A 13,137-nucleotide genomic window follows, 5' to 3' on the forward strand; every position below is an offset into this window, starting at 1 on the left:
TCTATTCATGAAATAACTTTCCCTGTGTGAACCCTGTAGGAAAGATTTATGGAAATATATACATTGATACCATTCCTACCAATACAGTGAGTAGAGTATCCAGAGACTAAAACAATAATTAAAATGTCAGTTTAATTTTAATTTTCCATTAACTTGAGAAATTCTGCTAATTCCTTACACAATTTAAAAAATGGTTTTTTCTCAAAGATTTGCTCTAATTCAAAAATATTAAATTAAAAACGAAAGTGAAAAACATCAATCAGATTTCTATCTAAAATCATATGCTTTGAAAAACATAAGTTTTTCAGAAAACTTTAAATGCACTTATAACTTTCTTTGGTTAATGGATAAAACTGTATTCGTTCCACTTAATACTTGATGCACCCACAGAAGAAAGATGATGATATTACCATATATATTTGAAATACAGCAAACTGACATATTTTATCATTTGATCCTTTTAGGAAGATGGGACTCTACATCATCATTACCATTTACAAATGAAGAAATTAATTCCGGGACTTCCGGTTAAGATGGCGGAGAGGAGGCTCACAGCTGCATAAGCTCCACGCTTTCTCTCACTATCCACTTCATTACAAGCCTCTGAATCAATGCTTGACTGAAAAAAACCCACATATAGTTACCAAGAGAAGCCATCCTTGAGATCCACCAAGAAAGGTCTGTCTTTACTGGAGGGCTGGGACGGTTTTAGATCGGGCGCAGGCTGAGGGCAGCGGCAGTGAGCACGGGAGCAGACTGGAGAGGGGGTGGGGAGTGATCGCAGCCGTCTCTGCGGGGAGAGCTTCGCTACAGGTTTGGATACTTTGCTCCGGCAGCAAGTCAGCAGCCCAGCAGAGAAGCTAAAAACACCGGGGCTGAAGAATACAACCCCAAACAGCTGGAGTCTCTCGGGACCTGGCCGCCCCCCCCTTCCCCCCCCTCAGTGACTCAGCACGCTCTGGGATCTCAGAGCGCAGGCGCAGCACAGTCCTGCTAGTGCCTCACTGCTGCCCCCTGCAGTCTGTAGAGGAAGCTCGATAACATACCCAACCCCTCCCCCAAAGAAAGACTCCAGTTTTTTCTGTTTTTCTTTGGTAGTTTGTCTCTGATTAATAGACAGAATGAGCAAGAAGCTGAAGAGGACTTTAACCCTTGACAGCTTCTACACAGATAGAGAGCAGACTCTAAATCCTGAGGAGACTAAAAACAGGCAGTCCCCAGGTGAATCCCCAAAGGAGGAGATCGTCTGTTCCTCAGCACAGATGAACCTCATAGAAGTGATTAAAAAGGCTCTCACAAGGGAGCTAGAAGAAAAATGGGGAAAGCAGAGTGAGGCTTGGCAAAAGGAGAGGGAAGCTTGGGAAAAGGAGAGGGAGGCTTGGCAAAAGAGCCTGGAGAAAGTTAAAGAGAGAGTGGATAAAGAAGTAAAATCCTTGAAAAATAGGATTGGTGAACTGGAAAACAAAATTGGCGAAATGGAAAAAAATTCCACAGAACAAAAGAACTCAATTGGACAATTAGAAAAAGATTTTAAAAAAGTGAGTGAAGAGAATACTTCACTGAAAATCCACTTGAACAAGTGGAATTGAATGACTCGAGGAGACAAGAAGAATCAGTCAAGCAAATCCAAAAAAATCAAACAATGGAGAAAAATGTGAAATACTTTCTGGGGAAGACAACAGACCTGGAAAACAGATCCAGGAGAGACAATCTGAGAATCATTGGACTTCCAGAAAAACATGATGAAAAAAAGAGCCTGGACACTATTTTCCAGGAAATTATCAAAGAGAACTGCCCAGAAGTCATAGGAACAGAGGAAAAAATAAACATTGAAAGGATTCATCGATCACCCACTGAAAGGGATCCTAAAATCAAAACACCAAGGAATATAGTGGCCAAATGCCAGAACCCTCAGATGAAGGAAAAAATATTGCAAGCGGCTAGAAAAACCCAATTCAAGTATCAAGGAGCCACAATAAGGATCACCCAGGATCTGGCAGCATCCACATTAAAGGATCGAAGGGCCTGGAATATGATTTTTCGAAAGGCTAAGGAACTTGGTATGCAACCAAAAATAACTTACCCAGCGAGAATGAGCATCTTTTTCCAGGGAAGAAGATGGACATTCAACGAAGTAAGCGAATTTCATCTATTTCTGATGAAAAAACCAGAACTTAACAAAAAGTTTGATCTACAAATATAGAACTCAAGAGAAATCTAAAAAGGTAAAGATTAATCTTGGGAACTATATTTTGACTATATAGATGTATAAAGAATACATGTATACCTTGTTCTAGAAATTGATGTGGAAAGGACATTGTATCAGAAAAAGGGAAAAGTGGGGGTAGTACATCTCATGAAGAGGCATAGGAAACCTATTATATCTGAGAGAAAGAATGGAGGGGGATGAATATAGTGGGTATCTTACTGCCTTCAGAATTGGCTTTAAGTGAAAAATCTTAAGACATATTCAATCTATGGTGAAACTTCTCCCACCTCATTGAAAAGTGAGAAGGGAAAAGTGAAAAGGGAAGGAATAAGCTAAGCGGAAGGGAATACGGGAACTGGGAGGGAAAGGGGTAAGATAGGGGGAGGAAATCTAAGGCGGGGGGAGGGATACTAAAAAGGGAGGGCTGTGAGAAGCAAGTGGTGCTCACAAGCTTAATACTGGGAAGGGGGGGAAAGGGGAAAGAAGGGAGAAAAGCATAAACCGGGGTTAACAAGATGGCAAGTAATACAGAATTGGTCATTCTAACCATAAATGTGAATGGGGTAAACTCCCCCATAAAGAGGAAGCGGTTAACAGAATGGATTAAAAGCCAGAATCCTACAATATGTTGTTTACAGGAAACAGACCTGAAGCGGGGAGATACATGCAGGTTAAAGGTAAAAGGTTGGAGCAAAATCTACTATGCTTCAGGTGAAGTCAAAAAAGCAGGGGTAGCCATCCTGATCTCAGATCAAGCTAAAGCAAAAATTGACCTAATTAAAAGAGATAAGGAAGGACACTATATCTTGCTAAAGGGTAGCATGGATAATGAAGCACTATCTATATTAAACATATATGCACCAAGTGGGGTAGCATCTAAATTCTTAAAAGAGAAACTAAGAGAGCTGCAAGAAGAAATAGACAGTAAAACTATAATAGTGGGAGATCTCAACCTTGCACTCTCAGAATTAGATAAATCAAACCACAAAATAAATAAGAAAGAAGTCAAAGAGGTAAATAGAATACTAGAAAAGTTAGATATGATAGATCTCTGGAGAAAATGTAATGGAGACAGAAAGGAATACACTTTCTTTTCAGCAGTTCATGGAACCTATACAAAAATTGACCATATATTAGGACATAAAAACCTCAAACTCAAATGCAGTAAGGCAGAAATAGTAAATGCATCCTTTTCAGACCACGATGCAATGAAAATTACATTCAACAAAAAACCAGGGGGAAGTAGACCAAAAAATAATTGGAAACTAAATAATCTCATACTAAAGAATGATTGTGTGAAACAGCAAATCATATACATAATTAATAACTTCACCCAAGAAAACGATAATAATGAGACATCATACCAAAATGTATGGGATGCAGCCAAAGCGGTAATAAGGGGAAATTTCATATCTCTAGAGGCCTATTTGTATAAAATAGAGAAAGAGAAGATCAATGAATTGGGTTTGCAATTAAAAATGCTAGAAAAGGAACAAATTAAAAACCCCCAGTCAAACACTAAACTTGAAATTCTAAAAATAAAAGGTGAGATCAATAAAATTGAAAGTAAAAAAACTATTGAATTGATTAATAAAACTAAGAGTTGGTTCTATGAAAAAACCAACAAAATAGACAAACCCTTAGTAAATCTGATTAAAAAAAGGAAAGAGGAAAATCAAATTGTTAGTCTTAAAAATGAAAAGGGAGAACTCGCCACTAACGAAGAGGAAATTAGAGCAATAATTAGGAGTTACTTTGCCCAACTTTATGCCAATAAATTCGACAACTTAAATGAAATAGAAAAATACCTCCAAAAATATAGCTTGCCCAAACTAACAGAGGAAGAAGTAAATATCCTAAACAGTCCCATCTCAGAAAAAGAAATAGAACAAACTATCAATCAACTCCCTAAGAAAAAATCCCCAGGACCAGATGGATTTACATGTGAATTCTACCAAACATTTAAAGAACAATTAACTCCAATGTTATATAAACTATTTGAAAAAATAGGGATTGAAGGAGTCCTACCAAACTCCTTTTATGACACAGATATGGTACTGATACCTAAACCAGGTAGGCTGAAAACAGAGAAAGAAAATTATAGACCAATCTCCCTAATGAATATTGATGCTAAAATCTTAAATAAAATATTAGCAAAAAGATTACAGAAAATTGTCACCAGGATAATACACTATGACCAAGTAGGATTTATACCAGGAATGCAGGGCTGGTTCAATATTAGGAAAACTATTAGCATAATTGACTATATCAATAACCAAACAAACAAAAACCACATGATCATCTCAATAGATGCAGAAAAAGCATTTGATAAAATCCAACATCCATTCCTAATAAAAACACTTGAGAGCATAGGAATAAATGGACTTTTCCTTAAAATAGTCAGGAGCATATATTTAAAACCATCAGTAAGCATCATATGCAATGGGGAAAAACTGGAACCTTTCCCAGTAAGATCAAATTAAAAAGCCTTTGTACAAACAAAACTAATGCAAACAAGATTAGAAGGGAAGCAACAAACTGGGAAAACATTTTCACAGTTAAAGGTTCTGATAAAGGCCTCATTTCCAAAATATATAGAGAACTGACTCAAATTTATAAGAAATCAAGCCATTCTCCAATTGATAAATGGTCAAAGGATATGAACAGACAATTTTCAGAGGATGAAATTGAAACTATTACCACTCATATGAAAGAGTGTTCCAAATCATTATTGATCAGAGAAATGCAAATTAAGACAACTCTGAGATACCACTACACACCTGTCAGATTGGCTAAGATGACAGGAAAAAATAATGATGAATGTTGGAGGGGATGCGGGAAAACTGGGACACTATTGCATTGTTGGTGGAGTTTGAACGAATCCAACCATTCTGGAGAGAAATCTGGAATTATGCCCAAAAAATTATCAAATTGTGCATACCCTTTGATCCAGCAGTGTTTCTATTGGGCTTATATCCCAAAGAAATACTAAAGAAGGGAAAGGGACCTGTATGTGCCAAAATGTTTGTAACAGCCCTGTTTGTAGTGGCTAGAAACTGGAAAATGAATGGATGCCCATCAATTGGAGAATGGCTGGGTAAATTGTGGTATATGAATGTTATGGAATATTATTGTTCTGTAAGAAATGACCAGCAGGATGAATACAGAGAGGATTGGCGAGACTTACATGAACTGATGCTAAGTGAAATGAGCAGAACCAGGAGATCATTATACACTTCGACAACGATATTGTATGAGGACATATTTTGATGGAAGGGGATTTCTTTGACAAAGAGACCTGAGTTTCAATTGATAAATGACGGACAAAAGCAGCTACACCCAAAGAAAGAACACTGGGAAACGAATGTGAACTATCTGCATTTTTGTTTTTCTACCCGGGTTATTTATACCTTCTGAATCCCATTCTCCCTATGCAACAAGAGAACTGTTCAGTTCTGCAAACATATATTGTATCTAGGATATACTGCAACATATCCAACATATAAAGGACTGCTTGCCATCTAGGGGAGGGGGTGGAGGGAGGGAGGGAAAAAAAAATTGGAACAAAAACGAGTGTCAATATAAAGTAATTATTAAATAAAAATTAAAAAAAAAAAGAAATTAATTCCAAGAAAATTAGGTATTGTACTTATGATTACCTGTTTGACAAAACTCAAATCTTTAGACTGCTAGCTTAATGCTCTTTCCATTACAGAAGACTGCCTTGATAAAAAATAAACAGCAGTGCACTACTGTGACAACTCTTTAATTAGTCATAATTACTCATGAAACTATTTTCTAAGGATAGCAAGCTATAAACTATACCAGTGGATATGGTAGCCACATCCAGGAAATCAGAATACTGAAATGACAATTTCCTTGTTTGCTAACACTGATTCATACATATATCATAGACTTGCAGCAAACATCCAATCTAACATGTTAAAATGGTTCGTATCATCATACTAAAGCAGAGTTTCTTAATTTTTGTATTTGAACTTTTGGCAGCCTTTTGAAGTCTATTGAGTCCCTCTCAGAATAAAATTTTTAGATGCATAAAATAAAAGACACTGAGTTATAAAAAGAAACCAATTATATTCTATAAAATATATTTTTTAAAAAGGTCTGCAAACGTCAGGTTAAGGACCTCTACTCTAAAGGGGAAGATCAGTGTTGATGAAAAGTATGCAATATTAAAAGTTTCCAAATACTCCCAAATGTTTAATACCCCAAAACAGATTAAAATGTAAATGTGAAATATTTAACAAAATAAATGGAAATTTAAAAAACATTATGTCAAAATATGGTCTGCAGGGATCCTTAAGTACAGTTTAGTGGATCCCACTTCTATTTCAGTTTGATATCACCGGTGTGCATCATTATACTAGGGGCAGTATCTTTTTTTTTTTTTAAATCACACATGATATGCAAATTAAGACAACTCTGAGATACCACTACACACCTGTCAGACTGGCTAGAACGACAGGGAAAGATAATGATGAATATTGGAGGGGATGTGGGAAAACAGGGACACTAATACATTGTTGGTGGAATTGTGAATACATCCAACCATTATGGAGCTATCTGGAACTATGCTCAAAAAATTATCAAACTGTGCATACCCTTTGATCCAGCAGTGTTACTACTAGACTTATATCCCAAAGAGATCATAAAAAAGGGAACAGGATCTGTATGTGCACCAATGTTTGTAGCAGCCCTCTTTGTAGTGGTCAGAAACTGGAAACTGAGTAGATGACCATCAATTGGAAAATGGCTGAATAAATTGTGGTATATGAATATTATGGAATATTATTGTTCGGTAAGAAATGACCAACAGGATGATTTCAGAAAGGCCTGGAGAGACTTACAGGAACTGATGCTGAGTGAAACAAGCAAGGTCAGGAGATCATTATATACTTCAACAACAATACTATATGATGATCAATTCTGATGGACCTGGCCATCTTCAGCAATGAGATGAACCAAATCAGTTCCAAGGGAGCAGTAATGAACTGAACCAGCTACGCCCAGCAAAAGAACTCTGGGAGATGACTGAGAACCATTACATGGAATTCCCAATCTCTCTATTTTTGCCTGCCTGCACTTTGGATTTCCTCCACAGGCTAATTGTACAATATTTCAGAGTCCGATTCTTTTTGTACAGCAAAATATATACTTTAATAGATTTAACATCTACTGGTCATCCTGCCATCTAGAGAGGGGATTGGGGGAAGGAGGAGAAAAATTGGAACAAAAGGTTTGGCAATTGTCAATGCTGTAAAATTACCCATGCATATAACTTGTAAATAAAAAGCTATTTAAAAAAAAATCAATCAATCAATCAATCACACATTATAAATGGGTTAGACAATGAAACATTTACAAAATTTCACTATACCATTTGTTCTCTGGCCTTGCCATGTCAAGTATTATAGGGATTAAGGACTACACCTGTGATTTCACTGGTTTGAAATCTTCCTTGATGAGGAAACTTCCTCTACTAATGCAAGCTGGCACTTTATTTGCAAATAGGAATCTTAGAGAGTTGCCCAGGACAAAGAAGAAAAGTAACTTGGCAGTATAAGTCAGAGGCAGGATCTTTCTGGCTTAAAAGTCAGTTCTCTATCCACAATGCCATGCTATTTCTCTTTATAATAACAGCATATTGTAAATAAAGTTTTTTAAATGAAAAAGTCCTTTCAATTGACAACTAATATTTTAGCACAAGGAAATTCAAGTTAAAAATTGCATTATAAATAGTAAGTTAGACTAGAAAAACTCAAGAGAAAGCATTCTTCATAGAAGTCTATTTTAGGTAAAAAGCACCTGTACGATACTAGAGAAGTGATCTATTACTGTAATGCACTTCAAATGTAAATAGAGAATTATTTAAAAACTTCTTTTAATCACTCATTTTGTAGTCATTTATTAATCTATTTAAGTTTTGCTATGTTTTTCAAAATTCTTCATATATAAGAAGTGACAAGGAGACAGCAAATTATAGTCTCATCATGTAGATTTTTTACCTTGTTATTGTTACCCTCTGTTCTAAAGATTTATAAACAAAGAGATGAATTTATTCACAGCTTCCTCTGTTCCCCTCCTCACAAACCTGTTAGTGTCCCAAATGATGACATTTCCATCGAATCCTGATGTAACTAAGAGTCTTGTATTAGTGTCATATTCAATGTTCTTCACCCAACTAGTATGACCATGTAAAGTGCACACTTTTGAATTTAATTTTCTCAGATCCCAAAGGGCTATTGTAGTGTCATCAGAGCATGTTGCAAACAGTCTATTATCCAGAAACCTACCAAAAAGAAAAAGGGAAAATCAATTTAGTCCCTCTCTTAATAAATAAAATACAGTCAGGAGTATTATCACAACAACCTCATCATCAACCTCACATAAGAATAGCAAAAATAAATAAATGAATAAAATAAAATAAAAATTCAGTCACAAAATATTTTCTCACATATATGTTAGAGAAATTGATTTGCCCAAGTTTACATATAGAACAAACCAGAGGGAAAAAAAAAACATTTACAATGGTAAATAAGTCTTTTCTTTTATAGAAGTAAATTCATTTATAAGCACTAGTAGTAAAAATTACCAAGCGGCAGATTCAATGTATTTCATCAAAGAGTAATAAGAAATAATTTTTGACCAACTAAATAAGAGAATTTTAGAATTAGAATTTTATAATAATCATCATAATAAAAATTCACATTTACATGATCTTTTAAGATTTACAAAAGCCCAATTCCCAACACCTGCATTACAATACTGATTCCTAATCCAAAGGATCTCCACTACTATACAATAACTCATTTTTAATTTTTTTCTTTAATTTTGATAAAATGGATTTTAAAACTGCATTAATTTTTAATAAAACTTCATTGAATGGAAATATATCCCAAATATATCTCCTTCTTTACTATTTGGCAATATTTTATCATTGAAGTATCTAATTCAAAATAATAATATTTTTAAAATAATGTATTCTGATGTTTACTAATATGTTTACTATTTTCCCTCCCTAAAAACATATTCCCAAAAGTACAATAGGAAGTGAGCAACCCTAAAAGGGCATTCAAGTATCAGGATTCCCCCTAAAATAAGCTGAAACTCTGAATTTGAAAGTTATAATCCACCATTCCCATATCTACTTAATCATAAAAGACCTTTAAGGAGTAACAGATTTCAGAAAAACTCCTACAAACAAGGAATGTTAGAACTGAACAACGGTGCAGGTTCAAACTATGGAAAACTTTTCCATTACCCTTCCCTAAAACAATAAAACATACTAGCAGGAGAATTTTCCTTCTCTCACATGATTAATCAATGTAAGGAAAAAGCATCTATCAGATATAAAAGTTCTAATTACAAAATACATACTGGGAATTTGCAACAATTCATTTTTGGGAAATACTAATCTCTGAATGAAAAAGAACTTTTCATGTAATAGTGACTATAATCTCCGATTCTATAGCCAACTCTTATTAGATTCTTCCTGGTAATGTAAAATAAAGATAACATGGATTTAAAAAAACCCAAAATCAAAAAACACAAACAAACCATGTTTATTGATGAATCATAAGACTCCCTTTTCTCCCTTATCCATCCATTTTACTAACGATGACAGGTAGAGAAAAGCTACAAAAATGTATTTCTCTAGTTATCTTTTATTCTACTGTAATTTTTTTTGACAACTGCCCATAAGTAAATATATAGCAGCCACATGTTCACTGACTCTAAGATAACTTTTCATTACTAGAAGTCCTAATGAGCTACAAAATGTAGGAGACAAAAATACAAAAATTTCAGACAATCAGCCCTTCTTCTCTCTCTGCCAAGTTAGCTCTCTTTCAAATGAAGAGCTCAATGTAGATCCCCCTCCCCAAAAAAATAAATCTTAAAAGACAACTGGGAAACCTATAACCTACCACAGTAAGTTAATTCCAAGAAGATATACTAAAGCAGATAACTCACTAGGAAAAAAAAAAAAAGAGTCCTGAACACTCCTTAATCACTCATACATACCTGGAGAAACCCCAGTTCAGTTCTATTACATCAAAAATCCACCTACATATCCACAAAGATACCTAGGTACAAACAATGTAAGATCCTACAATATAGTAAAGCTTTGGCAACATCTTAAATTGTCTTGAATGTTCTATTAATTGGCAACTGCAATAGCTTAAATAGGATAAAATACCTTGCCTAAAACACCTTGCCTTTTTTCTCAATTCATCTTTTCTACAAAGTTGAATCCTTTGAAAAATATATCTGAGATGTATTAGTTTCAATACTCATGACAAAAATATTGCATAGTTAAGCATGAGCTTAATCATAAAGAAAAATATAAAAAAGAAAAAAACTATACTTCAAACATTTAAAATTCTAGAAATACTAGCCTTAACAAGAGTATAATTTACTTCAAAACACAAATCATGAATCCCTAACATTCTGAAACCTATAAAAATTCATATGTACTCTTCAAGAAAGCATTAAGGAAAAAAAATACAATACTACAAGAATCAATTTAACATCAAATTACCATGTAAAAACCAGCTGGATTTCAAGAGTACACAGTTATTATAGGGAGTGCAATTTAAGTGTCTTTTTTCTACCACCAGAAACAAACAAAAAGAGGAGACTGCAAGATGATCATAACATTTTTGTAAAATTCCCAAAATCTACACAGTAACACCTGACTTAACCAGATGTCACTTATCCAAGCAACTTCAACTTTCTTTAATAGTGGGCAAATAAGCTCAAACCTCTGATGGCTAAACCCTGACAGGAAACTCATGTATTTTCATCACAGTAGAACTTTTGCTCAATTGGAGCAGATTTACAAAACAAACACATAAATTTTACAAATGTGATAGTACAAAAAGATTATGAGTTATGAGCTCTAGTTCTGCCTGCCAATGATTAGCTGTGTGACTTTGCGTAAGTAGCTTCAACTCAATGGGGCTCAATTTTCACATCTGTAAAATGAAGAACTTGTACAAGAAGAATGGAAAGATCCTTTTCAATGCTAAATAAAGATAACTTGGTTATCTGTTTTTCCAGTTTTAGAAAAGGCACAATAAATGAAGCTAGAACAGGCTTATTGACTCAGATATCCAGATAGAAAACTACTAAAAGTAAATAAAAGGAAGCAAAAAAATACAGAATAGGGCTAACCAAACACACACACACACACACACACACACACACACCCTTATACATATGTGAAAATGCCAAAGATCATCATTATATTGTAAAACAATATAAGTGTAAATCATAATGAGTCAAAAAAAAGAGACAATTTTAAATCACATTAAAACACTTATGTATGGGGGCAACTAAGTGGCATAGTAGATAGAGCATCAATCCTGAAGTCAGGAGGACCTGAGTCCAAATCTGACCTCAGACACTTAATGCTTCCTATCTATGTGACCCTGGGCAAGTTACTTAACCCCAATTGCCTCAGCAAAAAAAATAACACTTAAATACGTAAGGAAGCACAAAATACATTCTCAAAAGATAGAGACAGAGATGTATAGGTACACACACACATAAATATATGTTATATATATATTTATACACACACACATATATTATGCAGATATATGTTATAACTAAGATAGAGAGATACATGTGTATGTGGATTTAAAAGTTTTCATTTCCAAGAGAATGTTTATCTGAAAAATTCAAAGATTTATTAATGATATCCAAAAATGAGACATCATATGTTTTAAACACTATGCAAAATATAACATTTTAAGGCCATGCTGAGTTTTTATAATTTTCTACTAAAGAAATTACTAACCTGATATTATTTACACAGTCTTCATGAGCTTCAGAAAGCGTTTTTATATGCTTCGAAGATATGGGGTCAAAAAGAAGAACTTCAGTCTGTTCACAAGCAACTGTCAACACTGACCTAAAAGAAAGTAAATATTATTTTTTTAAGCTTCCTATTATTTCCTTTAGTTAATAAAGTCTTATTCTTTTCAGTGAAACTATGCTTACTCATATGCATTTTACATTCAATTCCTAAATTCAACATTTACCAAGACCCAAATATCAATATTCAGTTTACAAAAATGTTTATTAATATTTATTTTATAGCCTTCCATCACAGATGATTACAAGGTGAAAAATGCTAAAAAGAAAATAAGTGATACTATAAAATAGGCAGTATTTTCAGAGGTATGCTTTATTTCACATAAGCACATTAAAATATTAGGAAAAATACACTTTTGAACATATATTTCTACCATTTTAGATAAGCTAAGTTGATAAACTGATCTTAAACACTATCCACAAAGTCTATTTATTTAAATTGGATCAAAAAGTTTATATACTTGTTGCCTATCTATATATGTAAGTGTTCAAAGAATAATAATTATGTAATAATTACATAGGTTTAAAACAATAATTGTTTAAAATATGACTTCTCATCTCAGCTCTCTCCAAAGTTACCAATGATCTCTTAACTGCAGGATTTGATGGTCTTTTCTCAGACTTTATCCTTCCAATGCTGCATTTAATACTGTTAACCACCTTCTTTTTTTGAAGTCTCTTCTCTCTGGGCCTTTCTGAAACTATTCTTTCTTGATTCTCCTCTTAACATGTCTAAATGCTTTGTCTTAGTCTCTTTTTCTGGTTCATCTCGAGATCATAAACCCTAACTATGGGAATTCCTCAAATTTTTCTCACATTACTCCCTTTGGTAACCTCATCAGCTCCCACTGGCGTAAGTATTATCTCTATACTGATTACAAATCTAAATACCCAAACTCAGTATTGTCCCTGAGCTTCAATCCCAAATCATTAATTTCCTCTTAGATACTTCAAACTGGATATTCTGCAGGCTCACTTATAAAAAAACCAGATCAAGTAGCTTTCCTTTTAAACCTAGCCTTCTTCCA

At 34.2% G+C, this 13,137-nt stretch overlaps 1 protein-coding gene across 2 annotated transcripts in view; it reads right to left on the reverse strand.

Moving 5' to 3' along the window:
- DCAF10 (DDB1 and CUL4 associated factor 10) overlaps nt 1–13,137 on the reverse strand; it is a 67,381-nt gene that overhangs the window by 38,171 nt on the left and 16,073 nt on the right. For both annotated transcript variants that reach the window (XR_007953421.1, XM_051995829.1), the window contains exons 2-3: nt 12,033–12,146; nt 8,322–8,519 (exon numbers count right to left, since the gene is read on the reverse strand). Coding sequence is in view for 1 of the 2 variants with exons in the window: in XM_051995829.1 (XP_051851789.1) it covers nt 8,322–8,519; nt 12,033–12,146 (312 nt within the window). In the remaining variant the exon portion in view is untranslated. The remainder of the gene's footprint in view (nt 1–8,321; nt 8,520–12,032; nt 12,147–13,137) is intronic.

The sequence above is a fragment of the Antechinus flavipes genome, chromosome 1 (genome assembly GCF_016432865.1).
Source record: "Antechinus flavipes isolate AdamAnt ecotype Samford, QLD, Australia chromosome 1, AdamAnt_v2, whole genome shotgun sequence".
NCBI lineage: Eukaryota > Metazoa > Chordata > Mammalia > Dasyuromorphia > Dasyuridae > Antechinus > Antechinus flavipes.